Source organism: Natator depressus, chromosome 2 (assembly GCF_965152275.1).
Source record: "Natator depressus isolate rNatDep1 chromosome 2, rNatDep2.hap1, whole genome shotgun sequence".
Classification (NCBI taxonomy): domain Eukaryota; kingdom Metazoa; phylum Chordata; order Testudines; family Cheloniidae; genus Natator; species Natator depressus.
This window is the reverse complement of record NC_134235.1, coordinates 235541373-235565345: the sequence shown is the minus strand read 5'-3', so window position 1 is coordinate 235565345 and position 23973 is coordinate 235541373. Positions and strand designations below refer to the sequence as shown.

Below are 23973 nucleotides of genomic sequence, written 5' to 3'. Positions count from 1 at the left end.
ACCACACGTGTGTACCCTAAATTATAGAACTAAAAACACTTTGCTATCATTCACATCAGTGCAAATGAAGGATGCCATTAATCTAGCTGCCTTTTTGTTGTTGTTATTGTGGTTACACTCTATACTGGTGATAACCTTTTAAGGAATAGTATGTAACGCCTTATATTTGACTATTGCATGTGCTAGGACAGGTGTTCCTTTTTCAAATACCATTAAGCACCCTAAACACTAAATTATATGAAAATGTTTAGACAATAAAAAACCCGACTATCCTGTGAAATACTTTATATTAGGCTGTCAAGTGATTTTAAAAAATTAATTACGATTAATTGTGCGATTAATCATGCTGCTAAACAATAATAGAATACCATTTATTTAAATATTTTTGGATGTTTTCTACATTTTCAAATATATTTATTTCAATTACAACACAGAATACAAAGTATACAGTGCTCACTTTATATTTATTTTTATTACAAATATTAGCAATGTAAAAAATAAAAGGAATAGTATTTTTCAATTCACCTCATACAAGTACTGTAGTGCAATCTCTATCATGATAGTTGTAGAATTATGTATAAAAATAACTTCATTGAAAAATAAAACAATGTAAAACTTTAGAGCCTACAAGTGCACTCAGTCCTACTTCTTGTTCAGCCAATCGCTCAGACAAATAAGTTTGTTTACATCTGCAGGAGATAATGCTGCCCGCTTCTTGTTTACAGTGTCACCTGAAAGTGACAACAGACATTCACTTGGTACTGTTGTAGCCAGTGTTGCAAGATATTTATGTGCCAGATGTGCTAAAGATTCATATGTCTCTTCATGCTTTAACCACCATTCCAGAGGACATGCGTCCATGCTGATGACAGATTCTGCTCAATAACAACCCAAAGCAGTGCAGACTGTTCCATGTGCATTTTCATCATCTGAGTCAGATGCCACCATCAGAAAGTTGATTTTCTGTTTTGGTGGTTCAGGTTCTGTAGTATCCGCATCAGAGTGTTGCTATTTTAAGACATCTGAAAGCATGCTCCACACCTCCTCCTGCTCAGATTTTGGAAGGCACTTCACATTCTTAAACCTTGGGTTGAGTGCTGTAGCTATCTTTAGAAATCTCACATTGATACCTTCTTAAAACAAACAGCATGTGTTGGGTCATCATCCGAGGCTGCTATAACATGAAATATATGGCAGAATGCAGTTAAAACAGAGCAGGAGTCATACAATTCACCCCCATGGAGTTCAGTCACAAATTTAATTAACACATTTTTTTACCAAGTGTACTCAACATAGAAGCATGTCCTCTGGAATGGTGGCCAAAGCATGAAGGGGCATATGAACGTTTAGCATATCTGGCATGTAAATACCTTGCAATGTTGGCTATAAAAGTGCTATGGGAATGCCTGTTCTCACTTTCAGGTGACATTGTAAATAAGACGTGGTCAGCATTATCTCCTGTAAATGTAAACAAACTTGTTCGTCCTAGCGAACAGCTGAACAAGAAGTAGAACTGAGTTGACTTGTAGGTTTTAAAGTTTTACATTGTTTTGTTTTTGAGTGCAGTTATGTCACAAAAAAAAATCTGTATTTGTAAGCTGCACTTTCATAATAAAGAGATTGCACTACAATATTTGTATGAGGAGAATTTAAAAATACAACTTTTATCATTTTTACAGTGCAAATATTTGTAATAAAAAATAAATATAAAGTGAGCACTGTATACTTTGTATTCTATGTGGTAATTAAAATCAATATATTTGAAAATGTAGAAAAACATCCAAAAATATGTAATAAATTTCAATTTATTGTTTAACTGCGATTAAAACTGCCATTAACTGCAATTAATTTTTTTAATCACGATTAATTTTTTGAGTTAATCACATGAATTAACTGCGATTAATTGACAGCCCTACTTTATATGCCATACAGTATATTTTAAAAAGCAGATTTTAATGTTCTTTAAGGTGGCTAATTAATTTACACTTTAAAATAGTATTTTAAGATGGCTATCACTGACACATTTTTCCAGTGGATTTAAGCAAGATATGAATTTGGCCTCTTGGGCCAATGTGAAAGGCAACCATAAAGTATGCAACATTGAGATGAGCCTGATGGCCTCAGGGGAAAATAGTTCAGCTCAACATCTCTTCTGTGGCTTCATCTGAACAGAGGGAAAAAGGAAGCACAACTAGGAATAGACATTCTAGTGAGTATGTTAAACTAGGCATGCACTGTGAATGCTGAACCCCTGACATGTACATACTCAGAACATCTAGCTTTAAATTGGACTGGGCAGAACCAGTGTCTGCATTTTAGGATGGTTCTGCAAAATAATGTTTTGCTGACCCTCCAACCCTTTAGCTAAATGTAATGAATTCCTTTCCACTATGATCATACCAGTCCCATGCAGACTAGCTGAGAAAGAAGGCAGGAATCTCAAGGACAGATAGAGCACTGGAAACCAAGTGGGTAAATCCAGGGAGGGCTTGCACAGATGCCTCTGCTCTGTTGGCAATGTCAAAACTGGCCTCTGTTGAGTTTAGTTCAATTCCAAGGGTGTATCTACACTTCAAACTGGGGATGTGATTCCCAGTTTGAGAAGACATATTCACACCAACTGTGATTGAGCTACGGATCTAAAAATTAGATTGTAGCTATGGCAGTGTGAGTGACAGGAGGGGCTAGCCACCCTGAGTACATGCCTCTGGTCTCAGATGGGTACATACTTGGGGCAGCTAGCCCTTTCCAAGGCTCATGCAGGCACAGCTACTCTATTTTTAGTGCCCTATCTTGATCAGAGTATGTGTCTTTGAGCTGGGAATAACACCACCAGCTCAAAGTGTAGACATACCCCAAGTGACACACATTTGGACCAGATCCTCATGTGGGGTGCTAACAAAATTACATGAATCCTTATTGCTGTAGGCTACAAACAGATTTCTAGGCCTAATCTCCAGCAGGCTATCGTTCTAGCATCAGCAGTCCAGAATTCAGATGCATTCTTATGTCTGGATTTTGGGAGAGCATTCTCTGTGTTGAAATGTATGTATTCCTTTGCCACATACATCATAAGTGAGAATTTGCCTGCTCTCTCCTGAATGGGAAGTATTAGTAGGACACTACAAGAAATAGAGACACATTCCATCTAAATAAGCAATGATATTGTCTCTTTGGATTTTGTTCAAGCTGTTTTCTCCACAGTACATTATTTGTTGTGGTGACTCTTTATACATTATTAAGTAATTTATTCTCATTCTGAAGTCTGCAAGACTTAAATGGGAAAAAAAGCCCTCAAAGTATGGTAGGTATTTATATAGGAAGAATAAGAACCTCTATTTAATCTAGTTCTGCTAGGATCAATATTGCATTAGTTCAGTGTGTTAAGGCTTACATGTTGTGTAAGAAAATTCAGTACCTCTTTGTATCATGTTTTGCAATGCTTTTGGCTCCTGAATCTACAGAGCTAGCAAAGAGAATAGCACTGTGATATCTAGAGGCAATATTCAGAAGAATGAAATGCAGAATTAACAAGTATGTTTTAAAAATTATAAGCCAGTGAGTCACGGTGAATCTTAAAGTATGAGTCTACTTTAAACAAAGTTCTCTTCTGTTTGCCATTTCAAAGGGTCCTTCCCTGCAGGAAATGGGGGAGGGGAACTCTGAGTGCCATAACATGGAGGCCACATCTCTCCTGTTCTCTTGTAGTCTTCAGCAAAGTCAGTGGCTACAATGATCAAAGGCCATAGTGGGAAGGAGCAGGGTCACAGCTGTTTGCCCATCCTAGTAAAAAAAGACAATAAAGGGTCAAGCTGTATTCAGACTGAAGAGATTTTGTTTTTTAAAGAGTAGCACTGCTAGTGCTCTAGAAGAACAGCTTTTTCGTTTCAAATAATAAGATCATAAGTGGTTTCATGGTTTCCAGGGCAGGAAAGAACTCAATTTATGTCCTCTGCAGCATGTTCCATTACATCCATACATCCAGAGCAGCCATGGTGAAAAAAGGGTCTGAGTTGGCTGGTGACTATTATTTTAAATGTGATGGCATTGCCAAGGCAACTGGAAGCTGATTCTATAAGAGACTGTGGCCAGAAGACAGAGATTAAAAAAAAAACCCTACATTGGCAGAAGGGGCTACATCATCTAAGCTGCTTCCTTCTGGCAGCAATGGCCTAGTAGAGAAGCGTGGCTGGCAGTGAAGGTTATTCCAAGTGGAAACTGTTTTATTTGCTGGCAAAGCCCAGTAAGTTTCTAGAGAAATTATGTTAGCTGATGCTTTTCCTTGCATATTTAATAATTAAGCTTCGTAAACGTTTTAAGTTTTAAACTGAAAACTAACCAGATTTCCAACAATGATGATGCTGGGCAGTGTGTTAATTTAGTTCTGGAAGGCTGAAGGTGTGGGTTTTGTGGCCTGCCAGTATTATAGGTAAGTTTTTGCAGAGTATCTAGTACTCTATTCAATGTTTGCTAGCAGAGATTTATCACTATTCAGCAGTTTATGGCTCTATCCAAGAGGGATGCACAAGTACAGGAAGGCCTTATATACTGGCTGTGCGGTAGCCAGATTAGTCAAGGGGGAAATCGTCACACTTGCACAAGCCAAGCAGGAAAATATCAGGATTTGTTTTTTAACTTTCAAACTGTAATGAATATCTCTAAGGAATTCAAAAGCAAGAGGTGGGGGGAAAGTTCATACTTCATTTTTTTTTTCGTTGCCAATGTCTGAGTGAAGGGAAGAAAATGCTAGAATCTGTTAAAAGCTCAAATAGGAAGAGACTCATTGATCACTATGTAATGGCAAGAGAAAAAACATTTTTCTAAATTTGCTGAAAAACTAATGACAGGTTGCCTGCAAAACTTGGGCAGTAAGTGCCTGATTCTGCAAGGTGGTGAGTGGACTCAGTGCCCTTTACTTTAGGAAAATTCACATTGTTCAGCACCTTGTAGGCTGGGTTTGCAGACTAGGCCACTCAGAGCCCCTTATTATCAGTAGGTGCTTTAATCACATGTCAATACTTCTGCTTCTTTGTGCATGTAATTTTGTACATCATTGCCCATGACGGACCACTTTAAAAACTGTACCTTTTGAAAAATCTAGCCCTATATTTAGCTTTATCTGTTATCTGAAACATTGTTCCAGTGAGATTATTATGGCAGGATGAGCAATTTACTATTCATTACTAAGCTATTGAGGAGACAGTAATTTTAAACTGTTGCAGGGACTCCCCATTTCCTGCTGAGGGATCTCTTCGGTGGGCTATTGTATTGACCCTTATTGTTGTAGGAGAAAGGTAGTGAACTGTTATGCTTTGTTTCTTTTCAGTTGGCCCCCACATAGGGCGTTATTGTGGACAGAACACACCAGGCCGAGTGCGCTCTTCAACTGGAATCCTTTCAATGGTTTTTTATACCGACAGTGCGATAGCAAAAGAGGGATTCTCAGCAAACTACAGCATCTTACAGAACAGTGTTTCAGAAGGTCAGTGTTTATCTATCCTGTAGGGCTTTGTGGTAAATATTCTGTTATGTCTTCTTGCACAACGTATGCCCTATGAAACATTAAAGAAGCCTTACATAATAAGGATGTTGGGATTTTTTGTTTTGTTTTTAAGCAGGTAACCTTTGAATATCAATGTGAGGAGAAGACACTTCCTCATGGTTTTATTTTTTAATAAAGTCAGGAAGGCAGAAGAATTGTTATAAATAACTAAGATGGAAGAGTAAACCTGGGACTGATGAGCAGTGGAAGCATTGCACTGAAACAATGAAATATGAACAAGGCTTGCACCCTTCAAAAACTCATATTCTTCTTTTGTTACAAGAAGGAGTGGGCTTTGATGATCAAGTTCCTAGGTGAAAAGGACTGATTTACCATACATTGCCTTCCTCAAACCATATCAAAAGAAATCTTTTGCATTATTCTGAAACCTGTGACAGATTTCTCTCCCAAATGTCAATCTCAAATCTCTTCAGTGCTTACCCTCACAACACAGCCTGAAATGTTTAATGGAGGCCTCACATTACACCACAGCATTGTAGACTTCCTTGTTTGGTTTGAACTTAAAACAAAGGGACCTCTTAGGTTTCAGGCCTTTTCAAATCAAACCTCTCCTCTTTGTCCCAGCTAATGAGTCCAAACATTCACCCAGAATGAATGTAACACTTCCTCAAAGATGAATGAAGAGTTACCTTGCATAGGGTGAAATTCTCTCCCTTCTGAATGTGAAATCTAAGTAAATGGACCAGAAGCCAACCCAACCTGCAGGGAGGATATAAAGCACCCTACTCCACCCCTTAGACTGGAGCTGTGGCTTCTATCCCTGTACACGCTGAATGTGGGATATTCTGGCCACTTGGTGTATGTTGTTTTAGATTCATTGGCCTCTTATTAAGGTGCAGGAGATGTATCATATCCCTGTGCCCCTGCTCCACAGCCACCTTCGTTCTGTTTATGGAACCACTGTTTTGGAACCTTCTACTATCGTGGGTTAATTTTACCCTTAAAATACAGTGCAGTCAAAATGTTAGGGCTTGTCTATACTTAAAACGCTGTAGCAGCATAGCTACACTACCTTAGTGCTTCAGTGGAGACATTAGCTACACCGACAGGTGGTCTTCTCCTGTCAACGTAAGTACTCCACTCTATGAGAGGTGGTAGTTAGGTCGATGGGAGAATTCTCCCATCACCGTAGCATTGTTGACTCTGGGGGTTAGTTTAACTGTGTTGCTCAGGGATGTGGACTTTTCATATCCCTGAGCAATGTAGTTAAACCAACCTAACTGTCTAGCATGGACCAGGCCTAAGTATATGTATATATATGCACATTTGTTCACAGTGAAATAGTGAAACCTATTTTTACTGACCACAGAAGCAGATTTCTTGTTTAATCCATGCTAATAGGGTGTGTCTTTGTTCCCTCTAGTGGCTAAACCACATATAGAGTCTGCTACTGGCTACTCGCTCCTTTACCTCAAACAGTCATTACTGCTGTCAGCTGAGATTCCAGGGGCTCCCATAAAGTACTGTGGTCAGGGTCGGGTTAATTTTTTGTGGGCCTGGTGACAAACATATTTGTGGGCCCCCATGGGACATGGTGCTGGGTGGCGGGGTGGTGTCCCTGGAGCGAGGAGCTGGCCAGTGGTAATGGGGCACAGTGTGGCGGGGATGGCCCCGCTCCATCCCTTCCAGTGCATGGGCACTGTTTACAAACCAGCAGCAGCTGCCAGATGCACACTGGCCTGCCCCGTCCCCTTGGGGTGGGCCCACGCCGTACACCACACCACCCCCGTACCCAGCACCCCTCAACCGAGAGACACCCACCCCACAGACTCCTATGCCCTGTGTTCCCCAGCTGAAATCCCCTACAGACCCATATGCCCAGCGCCCCCCAGAGCTGCTATGCCAAGTGCCCCCCCCGCCCAGAGACCCTACACACACACTCCTCACCACAAATGCATAGCGTCCCACACAGACCCCTCACTGCCCAGACCCTCCAACGCATACACGCCCCTTTGCCCAGAGTCCCCCCGATGCCCCACTGCCCAGTGGTCTCCCCACAGCCCCACAATCACAACTGCACAGCATCCCACACAAACCCCCCACTGCCCAGTGCCCCAATACACACAGACTTCCCCCACCCCTCTATGACCAGCACTCCCACACAATTGCCCCCACTGCCCAGGGCCCCAAAACACACATCTCTTCCCCACCCCCTAGAAACCCATGCCCTGCCCCCCCCCAGATGCACTCACCAGCCCCACTGGGAGGTGACCATATCTGCTGTGCTGAGCCAGCAGCATGGCTCGGGTCGGTCCAGCCCCTTGGGAGCAACGTGGTCAGCCAGGCCGGAGCGGGAGCAGAGCCTGCCCAGGCCAGGCTCTCTCCGGACCCACTTGCCTGGTAGAGCCCAGCCATGCCCCCTCACTCCCGTGCTGCTCCCCCTGACATTGGCTGAGACTTGCCCAGTCTCTGCACCAGTCCCAGGCATCTCAGCCCCGGGGAGGCGCAGAGGGTCCGACAGCTGGTGGACAGCAGAGACCAGTCAGAGCCAGAGCTGCACTGGGGAGTGGAGCAGACCCCCCCCCCGGATGCAACCCCCAAGAGCCTGCCAGGCCCGGCCACACCCACCAGCCCCGCGGCCAGGAGTCCTGCCCATCCCGCATAGTGGAGCCCGGCAGCTGGGTGGTGAGCCCCCTACAGGCAAGCGGGACTTGCTGGCTGGGAGTTACTCACACAGCCAGGCCTGGGTGCTGGACTACCCTGAGTGAGGGGCCAGATCCAGATGTATGGATGGGTTAGATAGGTCTATAATGGGCCCCTTCAAAGTGTGGGCCTGGCGCCACTGGCACCATTGTAAACCTGGTACTGACTTTGGTGGCTCAGGATTTGGGGAGAATGTGGTATATCATGGGTAGGGTGACCAGGTGTCCGGTTTTCGACCGGAATACCCAGTCAAAAAGGGACCCTGGTGGCTCCAGTCAGCACCGCCGAATGGACTGTTAAAAGTCCAGTCAGCGGCGCTGCGGCACTAAGGCAGGCTAGTCCCTACCTGTCCTGGCTGGCACCTCGCTGTGCCCCGGAAGCAGCCAGCAGGTCTGGCTCCTAGGCGCGGGGGGAGGCCATGGGGCTCCACGCGCTGCCCCTGCCCCGAGCACCAGCTCTGTACTCCCATTGGCCAGTTCCCAGCCAATGGGAGCTGGTGGGGGCAGTGTCTGCGGGCAAGAGTGGCGTGTGGAATGAGTGAGTGTAGTGAGTGGGGGCATGTACCCCACCATGTAAATATGCCTCAATCCTGACTGGAGTAATCTTCTCCATGGGTCAGAGTATAATTTAGTCCCCATGGCCCATTCAGCCTTTGGGCAGTCTGTAAAGACTACTAACTAGACAGCCAATTAATGCTAAATTGTCATGGTAATGTTTGTGTCTATGGAGATTGGATGGGGACCATCAATTCATGGAATATACAACTAGTTATCAAAGAAATAGTAACTCCTTTTAGTCATTAAACACCTGGGCTGGATTCAAACCTGGTTTGTTTTCCTCAATATCCAGGGTGTGGGAAGAATAGATGGACTTTGTAATAATACATTTTAAAGTATTTTTATACTTGATTCTAATACATTACCAATTGTCATATATTACACATTTTGATGTGACTTCTGACTTGTTTGCTCCAGTTCTGTGTGTAATTATAGGTTAAGCATACATTGTTTTATGTTATAAATCCATCCACAGAAGTATTTTTCTATCCTAGGAAAGAGAATTTGATTGTCCTGTATTGAAATGGCTACAATGCTGGGCTAAAAATATTTGTACAGCATTATTATTGCAGGAATTGCCATGACAACTCAAGTGACAGCGTTAAGAATGACACTACAAGCCCAGTACTGCCTCAGTGAAAGTTGCTAAAGAATTCAAAGTCACATATAAAAAAAAATCTTTAGGTTTTCATATTCAGAACAGGAAAACATGTTCTCATTATCCTGAGACTAAACTGAAATAGCTGACTATAGTAATTATGGTAATTTATTTTTCTTCAGATTTCCAGTGCATGGAACCACTAGGTATGGAATCAGGAGAAATTCACTCTGACCAAATCACTGTCTCCTCCCAGTATAGCACCAACTGGTCTTCAGAAAGGTCCCGGCTAAATTACGCTGAAAATGGATGGACCCCTGGAGAAGATTCCAGTAGAGAATGGATACAGGTAAGAAGACAATACGGAGACAATATTAATAAAACTCTGTGGAGTGCATTCAAGTTGGCAATGGAAAATGTAAAGAATATACAAAATAATACAGTAAAATATTTCTGCATAATGTAAGAACTGTAGCAAGTGAATATCTTACATTCCCTGTTATACACACACAAAAAAAAGACTGACTCCCGAAGGTATAACAAAGAAAAGGTCAAGAAGATTAATTCTTTTGCTTCCTGCGTCTATTGTTTTTTCAGTCTTCTGGGCACAAATAACAGAGATTTTGGTTTAGTGGAAAAGTCAATATTAGTTTAACATACACTTAAAGTGAAATGGTCCAGTAAACTGAGCATGTGCTATCCCTCTAACTGATAATACTTAGAGTTATGTGATACCATGCTTTAATGGACTAGAATTTCACCTCTAAAGGCCTGAATCCAATTCTAGATTATGTCAGAAATGAAATGAGTTCACTGTTCCCAATCTTGCCCTTAGTAACTATTCTTCCATATCACAAAACAGAACATTCTTTAGTATGACTGGTAATCTTGTCGCCAAAGAACTATTGATATAAGCCCTGGTCCTGCAAACACTTATGTACCTGAGTACTCTCATTGGGTTCAGTGGGACTACTCATGTTTTAAAGTATTTGCAAGATCAGGTCCATAGTTCGCTGGTCACATCATTCCTGAACAAGTTAGATGTATTCATATTATTGTGGAATAAATTCATTTTAGAAGACTAATACTAATATCACACACACACAAAAATACAAACTTATCTGCATTATTTATTAGAATCTTTTTCACTTCTTGCCTTAATTGTGATCCAAACTCTCTTGCTGACAGCAACAGCCAGACGTTTCACTTATGTCAGATTAATAATGCTGTATTTAAGGCTTACAGCAGTTTAAATATGTGGAGCTCTCTTTCTGCTTCTGTTGTTTTCCATAGGAAATTACTAACTGACATACAAAAACAATGCATCATTAGCCATCAACAAGAATGTTCACGTTGGTGCTTCCTGTGAGGTTTGCTGTGTGCAAGGAAGCTTAAAAGCATGTTGAGCAGTAGTCAGTAAGGGGAAGCAAGAAAGGAAAATTCTTACATTTCTGATTCTTTGCACACAATGGGACTCTCAAGAGTCCTGCTTAAGAGGCCCAGACATATCCTGAATTGCTGGAAACTTGCTAATTGTATGTGATAGACTCAGTAATATTGGAATGTGGCAAAAAAGCAGTTGATTCTTATTCCTTTAATTAGCCATAAATAAGAGTTAAAACCCTCCCAATCTTTACCTAAGAAGTAATACGCTTGGTATTAATCAATGCTGCTTGAAATCCATGGAATGTGTGTGGGAAAAGAGTGGAATGCATCAGAATCAAATTTCATGTGTTTCATCTGTTTTTATGGCTGCCTTTCTTTCTTTCTGTCACTTACGCATTTGTTGCTGCATAATCAAAACAAGCAGTTAATCAAATCTAATTCATGTGGCCTATGTACTTTATTCACTTATAGTAACTATAGAGAGAGAGTTTAATCCCTTAACTGAAGAACTAGATCTTTCCAGGAAAAAGCTTTTTTTTTGTTTGTTTTATTTTTTGATAATAAAAATCTAACGAAATGGACTCAGTCCTAAACTGCTCTAACCTTTATGCTTGAGACAGCTGATGGGGGGGGGGAACGATAGGAGGGTGATGGCTTTAAGACACCTTTCCATTACCCCGAACCTGGCATAGCCAGGGACAGAAAAAGCTCCAGCATAATTTAGCGTGGCCTCAGGCTGCAGCCCACGGCTATGCCAGCCAACAAACTGGTGGAGTGCCGTGTGCTCCATACTGGCACACTGTCAGCTGACCTCTCCCAGGCCCTACCTATACCTGAAGTGGTATAGCCTCAGACAATTTTCCCCATGTGCTAGGGTCTCCAGGGGGACTTATCTCTCTGAAGCAGAATTAATCCTAGAGCCATCTGAGCCAAAACAGCTCCCAATGCAGGGCTGTGTTTTGTTGACACGATTGAGCCCATAACATAAAATCCTGTTTAAAGATTTGTTACAGTACATACGAAAACTCCACTCAACCTGTATGTTGTAGCGGAGCTCTACATTGCAGGTCTCTGCAATTCACCAGAGAGGGGGAATGTGGCTGGGGAAGGAGCATGCAGACAGCACAGATGTACTCACCCAAACTCTGTGGGTCTGTTTCTGATTTACACTAAGGACCCTTTACACCATTCCAGCAGTGTAAAGAGGCCTCAAAATGGGTGTAAATTTGAGGCCCCTTTACATTGCCAGAGTTTTAGTGTAAAGGAGAATCAGGCCCTTGGCGTGAGGTGGGGAGAAGGAGTGGGACGCATCCATTGCTCCCACCTATATTCTGCAGTGGCAGCAGCCACACAAATTGGCAGCCCAGACAGATTAGCGAGTTGGAGCGGAGGATTCCATGTCTTGGTCCCGCATCCATTTCAGTAGCTGGATTCCTTTTTCATCCCAATTGGCCCAGGAAGTTTGAAATGCAGGAAGAGATAAACGATTGATTTTAAATGATCATATTTATTTATTTAATTACATACTGAGGAACAATGGGCTAGGTGCTTTCCACTAAAATCAGTTGAAGTTGCTGGGTCAGCTGCTCAGCACTTTCAAATATCAGACACCTCAACATGGACTTAGGGACCCATTTGTGAAAATCTTGACTGTTGTGCATTATGATTCAATGTCTTTTGGTAACGCTTGTAATAAACCTGTGCTGTGGGATTTTACCTGAATAAAGCATGGAAATGCTATTTTTCCTTTATATAATGGCCCCAAGAAAGGACATGCATCTGCATGAGAGCTCACAGCTAAACCACCAGCTACATGCTTCTTGCAAAATACTCATAAGTGTTTGGAGAAAGAAAATTCACTTTCTAGAAAGGTGCTTATGTGAAAGATCAAAACTCCTTTGATCTGGTGGAATTATGAGCTGCCTATTTGTGTGAATTCTATGCAAATATTTACTCACACAATACAAAACGAAAACGTTCCTGTAAGATACTTCAGAAAAGAACTAGGTAAGTTCATGGAGGATAGGTCCATCAATGGGTAATAGCCAGGATGGGCAGGGATGGTGTTTCTAGCCTCTGTTTGCCAGAAGCTGGGAATAGGCGACAGGGGATGGATGACTTGATGATTACCTGTTCTGTTCATTCCCTCTGGGGCACCTGGCATTGGCCACTGTCAGAAGACAGGATAGCGGGCTAGATGGACTTTTGGTCTGACCCAGTATGGCCGTTCTTATACTGACGACACACAGTAGGAACTCTGGGAATCAGAGAACAGCAAAACAGGCTGAATGATATATCAGTGTTGAACCTGAAACTAAGTGGAAACCACTTCTCTTATAATACTAGCTGGACAAAAATCCACGGCTTTACGGGACAGATTTTCAAAAATGCATGTATTTATTGATCCATTCACACTTGTAAGGCCCCAATTTATGCATGAACAGTTAGGTGGCTAAGTGGCCATGTCTGCCTTTGAAGGTGGGGGGTGAGGCAGTATCTTTTATTGGACCAATTTCTGTTGATGAGAAAGCTCGAAAATTTGTCTCTCTCACCAACAGAAGCTGGACCAATAAAAGATATCACCTCACCCACCTAGTCTCTCTAATATTCTGGGACTGACACAGCGACAACATCATTTTAAATTCCTGATACACATACGCAAATCAGGTGTATAAATGAGAGGTGTGCATCTGTACATATACAAAGGTGTTTGAAAATGTAGCCCTAACTATTAATTTCCTTGCTTTGCCATTCTTTGTATGTGGCAAATACCACTAATCTCCTTTCCCTTCTTTCCCCCTCCCTTCAAGGTTAATATTTTTGCTAAAAGAAAAAATTCAGTTCCATATCTGGAGAGGGACATCTAGAGGGCATATGATATGATTGTTTTCCTTGGGGTGTTGATGTCTCTGGGACCATTTCACTGAAGAAAGTTAGCAAAATGGTGGCTGCTTGTAACATTTCATTGAACAAAGATCTGCATGAATTCAAGCTGTGGACATATGATCTATTCTTCAGTGGGAAAACTAGATTCTCCCTTTGTGCCCATAAAATATTTCTAACTAACTCTTAAGCTCAGCTGAACATCAGTTGCATACCCTCCTGTGCTAAATGAATGCTTTCTTTTATTTTTCATTTTGAAATTATATGTCAAAAGCTCAAACAAAAGATCAAAAGCAAAACTACATTACACATAGCTCTTTCTCCACTTCTTGTTATTCTTTTACAAATGTTTAAAATTTGCTGAACTAACATGAACCTAGGGGTGACCATATTGTCTCCAGTGGAATCACCCTGGGCTGAATTTCTTCCAGTGCATTTTAAGTGATGATGTAAATATTTTCTATGAATATACAAATAAAAATGGAAATAAGACATGAAAGGAACACATGACAATGCTTACCAAAAATAAGCCTTAAGTTAGTAACATTCCATTGGACAATTAACTATCTCCTGACCTTAAGCTAAACCTACTTGTTTATTTCACTTACTTGTTTATTTCACTTACTGTTTCACACAATTTCCATTTTGTAATGAAATAGAATAAAAAATAAAATAAAATAAAATAAAAACAACCCTTTAATTTAATCAAGGGCAAGATACTGCTGTTGAAATGTATGCCAGTGTCCCTTATTAACATATCTTTTCAGGGGGAAAATAGTATAGTGTTTCCATTTCTGTAATCTAAACAACAAACACGTTAATAGGTATCAATTACCAAACAGTTCCAGCTCTTAGAACCAGTGAGAAGGCCAGGGTGAGGGTTCCACATCTGGCTTTAGTGAAATCTGTTCCTGTCTGTGGTATTTAAAATTTAAAGAACTCCTGTTATTGTACAATTGGGAATCCTAGGGGAGTATAATGTTAATGAAATCCATAACATTCAAGGATTTTATGACTGCACTTTCAAAACTTTCCTTTAAAAGGGATGGCTGATTTCTGCCCTAGCACCAGTAATTGGATTTTTACAGAGTACATTTAATGTTCACATTTAGGACCTATAGTTACACTGTATGTAATGTATCACATGAAATTCTTATATTTAAATGATGTTCCTATCTTGTTTTTGAAGCCCTTGAGCAAAAACCAGGCACTCCTAAACATGACAGGCCTTTACATCTCTGAACCTCTGTAATAGAGCTTAGCCACTTCCCTTCAAGGGGGAACGTAAAAGACTACAGTGCTACAAAAAGAGCATAATACCAGAGAGGGTATGTTAAGCAGAAATCACTGGAGACCAATGGGTGTGTGTGATTTTGAGATTTGTTGCCCATTACTAGTCTCATTGGTGACCTACACTGTGAATAATTCTCATGCCAATACAGTTTTTCAAGCCCTGTATGGACATTTTTTGGATATGTTTACTGCGGAATATGCAAGTTACTCTCAAAATATTCCTTCCAGTCTCTGTGGAACTATTATTCCTTCCATACAGCTCAGCAGTGATGTGTGAGGTGTGCATTTTTTCCTCTTTCTGCACGGTCAGGCAATGACATCTGTGGGTGCGTTTCTTATTCCATCCACCCAGCTGGGCAGGAATATCGGTGCAATTTCTTCTTCCCTCCACCTAGCTGGACAGTAGCTCCTTTGCAGTGCAATTCTTCTCTCCTATAACATTTAGCAAGGCCTCTACAAGCAGGTTGCTTGCAGAAAAGGGCACAGCATGTCTATTAACTACACAAGTACTTAGACTGAGCAGCAGGTTTCTGGCCATGGAGCAGGTCCCCTATTATCCCCCTTTTATCCTCTGGTCTGTCTGTCTAGATTCTTATACCAAACCCATCTCTGTGGCATCTGAGCACCTACTTAGGGTATTCAATAGGCCCGACTGTCCTCAGGAGGATCAGAAGACATGATAAAGTCAGTTTCCCAAGTTTTCTGGGGTTTACATGCCTCTTGTGGGCATGTAAACCTAGGTCTGAAGTAGGGGGGCAAGAACAGACCCCCTTAAATAATACTGAGCCCTCACTAGCCTCCTTTGATTAAGGTATCTGTTGTGTATTTACTGCTAATTTTCTTGTGCAGAGAAAATATATAGATTGATTTTAAACATTCTTGTGTACAGAGTAGTTCAGCAGAATGATAGGGACTTTTGAAATGGAGCTTTCATTCCACATTTGTCTTTATTTCTTTAAATTTGCAGTTATCTATATTCCTATAATATTTATCCCTTTGTAAGTGTGACATAAAAGCATGCAGAACTGATATAAATTGGTGCACAGCAGATTTATTCCTGCAAAAGTTTGAAAATAATTGCATTTCATCATTTGGTGCCTTGGGCATTCATCTGTGTAACTGGCCTATTTCCTTATCAGGTATTCACTTAAAAATACAATCAGTATTTATATAGGCTGGTGCACAGCACATTAATTTCTTTAACAGGGTTATTCTTACATCAGGCAGTTGTTTAAGTTGGCTTTCCTGAGCAAGCTTATCTAAATGTTTCACATGAATGCTTGGGGAAGTATAAACCAGTGGTGCCTGTGTTTTTTTGTTTTTGGTTCTTTTGGAGTTTGCATTGCAGTGAAGTGCATCATACTACTGCATGAGATAAGATGAAAGCTGGAAAAACTCAGCTTTCAAGTCCTCCCAATCTTTGAAAGGCTGCCTGAGAGCTGAACGTCACAGGCTTTATTGCTGAGCTTTACCCATCGTTAGGGAGTGCATTGACATGAAAGCACGGTAACTGTCAATTCTTCCACCTCCCCCCTTTAAGAATACAAGTTATATTTCAGTTCATGTCATTTTACAGTTCATAATGCCACTCCAACAAATTATAACAAGCAATGCTGGCTGTTCAGTTGTGTCAGGAAAATCATTATGGGTGTCTTATGCTCTTAAGATATGTTTGCATGAAGGTAAAGAATGCTACAGGAATCTTCCTTTCTGGATATTATTACAAAGTATAGATGGCACAGGCCAGGAGCTGGGTTAATTGACCAGGAGGAAGCTGTGACATGGGAATAAATGATGCAATTTGATAAAGGCACATACTGAAATCAGATAGTATAAGAGCCATTGAAAGTATGACATTTGGAATGTTTCAAACATTTAATGAGCCAGTTCAAGCCAAGAGAACTCCCAGGTCTTGCCTTTGCCCCTGGGAAGTCAGAGTGGCGAGGAGACACGGTACTGCACAAGATTCTTTGCTGTAACAAACCATGATAGGTACAGTCTGCAGTATGATAGAAAACCCTTCCTATGCCCCTGTTGACCTTGACAGCTAGCCTTGATATAGCAGGATCCTATGGGCCTTAGGGGGCAATCTTATCTCCAGCATAGGGGAGCACACCAAGGCTGCACTTGCAGCCTTATTGCAATAGGCTACGCTGGTCATGTCACCCATTATAGAGGAGCCAGTGGATCAACATAAGCATGGACCTACTAGCTATGCACATGCTTCCCAGCCCAGCTCCAGATCCCCATATGCCAGTTCTTCTCACTGCTAGATAGCACCTCCTCCTGGTCATTCCAGCGATCAGAGTCCCAAGGTCAATGTGCCTTCACACAGTTGCGCACCATCTCTCTGCTTCTCTTGCTCCAAGCTGCTGCTGCTGCCGCCGCCTCTTTGTGACTTGACCCTCCAGCCAGATCACTATATGCATTTTCCCCCTTGAGGGCTATCAAAGTCTTTCTTCAGCAATCTTAGGCAGTCTTCCCATTCACCACTTCCTCAGTCTTCCCACTCACTAACCCATGGTGCCACAGCCTCAATAGCTAGCAGGGGAACCCAGGCTGCCCTCTACTCCAGGTTCCAGCTCAGAGACCTTCTAGTCAGCAGTCAAGATCTGTTCCATTCTCAACCTTGCTACCTTTCCATAAGCCCTTTCCTTACTACCACCTGGCACTCCCCTACTCTGAGATTGCCACCCTCCCAGGGAGTAACTGAAGACTAGCTCTGCAGACTCCAACCACTTCTCCCAGGAAGTGACTACAGACTTTCCCAGCAGTCTTTACTGCTGCTAGCTTCTTGGGTTTTTACTAGCTCAGCCCACCTCTGCTCAGGTGAGCCTCCTTCTAATTAGGGCTTTCCTCCCACCTTTAATTTTCCCAGCTTGCAGCCTAATTGGCTGATTGGGCCCACCTGTCCTATCTCAGCCCTCTCAGAGCCAGTGTGGGAAGTCCACCCCATCACATTCCTTCACAGCTCTAAGAAAAAAGCCCCTTTGGAGCCAAGCAGAGCCCCTGTGTGTGCTCCTCTAGTTCTGCCTCCCACCATCATGCAGTGGAATCCCACCAGTTCCACTGCAGCCAAGGCTATCTGAAGACATGAAGGAAGGAGCAGGATTTGACTTTAAGTGCAACAAAAATAAAATTAATCTACGAGACAGGGCAGGTGACAGACTGCAGCAGTGACAGAAGGGGGAAGAGAATGATGGAGGGTAACAGTTACAAATATGGGGCTGTGGGTCAGAACACACAGCTGAGATGTGTTATAATAAGGATAGTTGTTACTGAGCCAGAGAGCTTTGTGCCTGTGGGGCCTGTCCATTATTCTGAAGATGATAGATGTATTTATTCTACTGCAGAGCATCTCACTGAGACTATCAGGCATTTTTTGCCTATTCTTTCCACACTTGTACAATAGTATGAAGCTGAGGATTTTATGGGTCTTGTGGGTCCTTCCCTATTCCCCCAACCATGCTCTAGGGTTTCTGTTGCTGTGTTATTTGCCTCATATGTCCCTGTGTTTCCCTGCCTTTTTGTCTTAAGGGCTTGTCTACACTGGCAATTTACAGCACTGCAACTTTCTGGTTCAGGGGTGTGAAAAAACACCCCCCTGAGCACAGCAAGTTTCAGCGCTGTAGAGCACCAGTATAGACAGTGCCCCAGCGCTGGGAGCTACGCCCCTCGTGGAGGTGTTTTTTTAGAGCTCTCTCCCCGCGCTGCACCGTGACCACACAAGGCACGTTAAAATGCTGCCACAGCAGCACTTTAGCATTGCCAGTGTAGACTAGCCCTTAGTTTTTGCCACTAGGTGACACTTTTACTTACCCAATAGGTAAGGTGGAAGGACAAAGGACATTCTCTCCATGTAGTAAATACCTGCCCTTCACAAGGCAATTCAACTTCTCTCCCATGTTTTGTTACTTACTCCTCTGCCCCCAGAAGATAGGGAGTGGAGAAGGGTATATTGCTACAGGGGAAAAGTTCCATTTTTGGCTCACGTATAAATGTTTAATATATTTTTTTTCTATTTTTTAAAATGATCTTCAAAGGGGCATCAGTATAACCTTCATAGCTGTCTGATAAACAAAGCTTCCAGCACATAGCTGACCAAACATTAAACTGAGGCTCACCTCACCTGCTCTCAGGAACAACTGGCTTTTCTTCAGAGACTGTTTACACATAACTTCAAACAACCAGCTGTACCTATCTCACCTGTTCCTTCTCTCCTTTGCAGCCTCCTACGTTGAATGCATTGGTCCAAATTCATTCATGGTGTAGCTTAACTGAAGCTACTCCAAAAATAAGCTTGTCCCATTATGGTATGAATTGAGAGAGCTGCATATTTTAGGCTGCAGATTATTTTAATACTGAATTAAGTGGCTAAAGTAAAACATGCTTTAGATTAGGCATTGCCCTTGATTTACCAATACAACTCCGATTAAGGTCAGGTTGTGCTCTGGACTGACATGATCCTTGTAGTATGGAAATAATTTTAAAGTGGTGTTATCAAAGTTGGTTGGTCAGAAGAATTGATGTCCCATGCAAGTGGTCCTCTGTGTAATGACATCTTTACCTCAGGAAATCTACTCTGGTGTTTGCTTTTAGAAACCCAGATGCAAAAGATAGAACAGGTGTCCTTTTCACATTGCTTGAGGGGAGCAGCTTCTGCAGGAACAGGGTGGAGAGCACAGAAAAGTGGAGCAGCAGCTCCATAGCATCATCCCCTGCCCTGAGAAACCCATCAACATGAAATCTGCGTGATTTGAGCTAGACAGGTTGTGCTGGGAGAAGAGCAGAACTGGGGAACGGCCACTCAACACACCAGGTTCCCTTCAGCTACTGAAAGATTTCTAAGTGAAATCCTCATGGCAATTAATATAGTTTGAATTACCATTAACTTCCCTCTGCAATTCCCCCAGCCCCACACTCCCCTCCTTTAGCACAAGGAGAGAGCCAATAGCAGGGCAGGTTCTTCAAAAATTCTGTCAGAAGGGAGGAGGGGGCTCAGAGATCACCACTTAGGGCAGTGGTTCTCAACCTATGGCCCGTGGGCCAGATGCTGCCCAATCAGCACAGAGCTACAGCCCATGTGACATCCTCAGGGTAGTATTGGACGTGGCCCACAATGGTAAATAGGTTAAGAACCACTGACTTAAGGGTTGGTTACCTATATGACAGGATCTATGCCAATGTTGCTTGGCTTCCGCTGCACTTCCAGATCTCATACCCTGAGGGAATCCTAAAACCTCTCTCAATTGAGAGGGAACATACTAAGGACATTGCAAGGTGACCCTTCTGTGTATGTACTTTATCCCTCTCTCTCTTTCTCTCTCTGTTCATAGCATGCCAGTCATCACAGCATCTCACCATAGTTATTGGATTCCCCAGCCCCAGGAGGAAAGCATGAAGCCTATATATTTTAAAAAGACTTGACTTATTGGTAGGCTAACAGTAAACAAAAGAAACATACACCATGTGCTGTGCTAGAAATGGGGAGTCATTTTTTTGGCCTCACAAACTTGACAGCCCCCTTTAAAAGAGAAAAAATAAATGCAGAAAAAAGTGAGCAATTGCCTTATTTGCAGAGATTGTACCAAATGTTAAGAAAGTGAGAGCTGCTCACAGATAACTAGAAACTGTGGCTATGCCCATGTAACTCAAGAGTATTTACCCACTCCCATGCTCATGAATATCAGGTCTGTCTTTGGGCCTCTTCCTGGATGTCAGTGGCTACACAGGCAGATCTATTTGGAGGATCAAGATCTAAGTCAGTAGAAGTTTTATCCATTATAATATATCTTCTTCATGCTTACCAACGTCCTCCTACTGCATTAGTGTGGGTGGTACAGCAGAAAATAGGGGGAAGCTAAGGTTATTTGTGTGTGTTTACATGTGTATAGTAATGTACTTGGATTCAGAATGCCAAAATTTATTAGGCAACAAGGTCCTGGTACCTACACCCTATGATACCTCTGGGACGTGATTACCTGTAATTACTGTAACTGGCAAAAGAATGTCACAATAGTGCTGTATTGGTGAAATTCACTGCTTCCCATACAAAGCCCAGCTTCTCACATGGGAAGCAATTTGGCTGGGATACTTTGGGGTGCTTGCTTTTCATTTGTGAGTGATAGTTACTCATTCATTTTGAAAAAAGTCCTGTAATTATGTTCTTCTATTAGAAGAAACAGGTTCTGTAAGTATTGCTATAGAGTTTCCCATTTCTATAGTCTCTAACAAACTTGGGAAGGTTACATTCAGACTGTACTAAATACTTGTCTTCATTCCAGATCACAGGATTAAACTCAGGTTTAAAATTAAATGTAAATTACAAATAAGCATTCAAAAACGTTAATTAAAAGTATTAAGTTCTTGAATCATGTATTGCTCAGCAAGGGTTCCTAAGTATCTTAGCTGGAGAAAAGATCCATTCACATTTTTTCCTTTTTCTGACCTAGTCATTGTACGTCTTAGGGTATCTGCAAGTTAATGCAGAGTTGAAGCAAAGGTTTTCATTTTAAAGAAGTAATATTTCGCAATTAGATATGCTTCTTGAAGACTAAAACAATCTTTTTCTAAAGCACTAGAAGTACATCAGCCTTTCTGTTCATTGCTACAAGGAGGTTTCAAATTGCATAAGATGCTGATTACTTAGATTCTGGAGTCCATAGAAATCCAAATACTATTACATTTTCTTCTCTTTGTTATCAGAGTTTATTGTATCTTAGTGTCCAGGTTGTAAGGAGTTATCAGATATGAGATAAATTAGGAAGAAGATATTTTTCTGATTCTTCTGAATATAATTATGTTACTTCAGAAATTTTAAAATATATATATTTTAGTAGAACATAGAAATGAGTATTTGAAGACTTGTTTCTCAGCATTTTATATGCAATGAATGCATTTCATAAAATACATTTAGCCCAGTTCATCATAACATTGTATTCCCTGTGCTTTAAAATCAAACTCTTTTCAAAGACTCACACTATAAATATCACACAGAGCTAATGTAGACCAGTGGCAGTGCTTCTCCCACCTCACTAACAGCATTTTTCTTTCACATTTGATCTTTATACTTTCCATACTGGAGCGATTTGGTATGCTGAATTCTGGAAATGTCTCAAGTTGAAATGCTAGTGTATTAACCTGCTGTACTGAGTCTCTTTTGTTTCTCTTTACCAGAGTGCTGCTTGCCAATTTTTACAACTACAGCAGATTTCACTATTCAAATAGAACCAGATGGAACACCAGTTCAAAGAACATGTCAGAATTAAATATTTCTTTTTTAATTAGTTGCTTCTGATTTATGCAAAAAAAATTAACATAAGAGTGGGAGAATGTGCCATGAATCCAGATGTAACACAGCCCACACAAGCATTATCTTTTCTCTGTCAAAAAACAGAGGTCTTTTCTTTTTTCTTTTTGGACTTCATTTTTCTTACACTTTATGCATTTTTCTTTCTTCAGCAAGCACAGTGCTGACAGTTGCTGAAGCTCCTTTATACCTTGCAGCCAAACCTTTTCATCCTTTTCCAAAGTTTTCTCCTATAGAAGCTGGTTAATCTGCCTCTAAGAAAAATCTCTCTAAACTCAGTACTGCAACACCAGTGTCAGTGCCTGCATGCAATAGCCCCCTTTACATTTACGTTTTACTGTTACAAAGCAGCAATGGGGATTTAGGCTTGAAGCTAAGACTGTAAAGAATATTTCAGCTATTAAAGCAAGGGCAGCTCTTGTTTTGCTGCTGTGATATTTTTGTCCTTTGACACAAATGTTTGCCCCATCATCTGTTTCATACTTACGTTGAGTATACATTTCTGCTAATGCACGTAGGCCCTGTTCCTGCTGAGGTCAATGAGAAAGCTCCCATTCAGTCCATTGGTGCATGATGGATCCCTCTTTAAGGGCCATTCTCTCTCCTTATTCTGCTTATGGAGCTATCATTAATATCAATGGGAGTTTTGCACAAAGAGAAAGGATACATTTTACTCACTTAAAGCCAAAGTGGAAGTCAATGAGTCAAGGAGTTGTACTTTTGTAATGACCACAGATTTCAGGGATGAAGACTACTGAAATTAATTTGATTTGCCAAGTAAATTAAAAGTTCCTTTAGAGTTTCAATTAAAGGCTGTAACCCATGTGACTTAAATATCAATAAATAAAGGAATTGAATAATAGTTCTACACATAGCATGGGCCAAAGTGATCAATCAAATCAACAGCAGCTAAAAAAAAGGTATGCTAATAAAAGACAATGCTGATGAACCCTTGCATAATTAGAGTAGTAGATAGTAGGGCAGTGAAGTACCACCATAGTTCATCTGACTCTGAGAGCCATGTGTGTTATCTAAGGAAATGACACTATTCTCTAACAATATTTACTTTGGTATGTAATGTTAAGTGATTACTTATACAGCTTTTCAAGCCACAAGAGATGCTCACAACAAATAGCTTCCTGTTGTTTATCAAACTCTAGCCCTTTGTCCTTTATTTTCTCACGTTGTTGCCCAGGCCTACAGTAAGGGTGTTAAAAGCTTGTAACAACCATTCCCTTGCCATGACAGCCTCAGTGAACTGTATTTTATTGAGCAAAGCAGATTTTCATTTTGAAAATAAGGCCTTCCTCATTATGACATGATTATGTATGATTATAGGAAGAAGTAATATTCATTTCATGGCTTGTAAGCTACATGCTGCTCTTTAACCAGCAGTTTGCAGAGATTTCCTGTATGATTTACTCCACAGTGCTACATATGCTACTTTGTCCTCCTCCTTAAGTGGTTTTGAATAAAATATGTGTGCAGCATTTTGCATATCTATATCTCAGGAATGTGACTCCTATAGTTTGTCAGACAATAGTGCAGCTATAAAAAGTATTTTTACTGGATGCTAAGAGGCATTGCAGAATAAATAGTCAAGCAATAGTTCATACACGGAAACAGTCAGCATCTTTCAATATGCTTTCACAGGGCAGGAATTGCTTTAAGAAGTCTTATGTAGTAAGCAAGAACAACTATTTTCCTTTGATAGGGCCATTTCTCTCCCAGAAAAATGATA

At 41.4% G+C, this 23973-nt stretch overlaps 1 protein-coding gene across 4 annotated transcripts in view; it reads left to right on the top strand.

The window, feature by feature from the left end:
• Positions 1-23973, top strand: part of NRP1 (neuropilin 1) — a 129856-nt gene that overhangs the window by 62910 nt on the left and 42973 nt on the right. For all 4 annotated transcript variants that reach the window (XM_074946194.1, XM_074946196.1, XM_074946197.1 and 1 more), the window contains exons 5-6: positions 5327-5482; positions 9544-9710. In XM_074946194.1, the coding sequence (XP_074802295.1) occupies positions 5327-5482; positions 9544-9710 (323 nt within the window). The remainder of the gene's footprint in view (positions 1-5326; positions 5483-9543; positions 9711-23973) is intronic.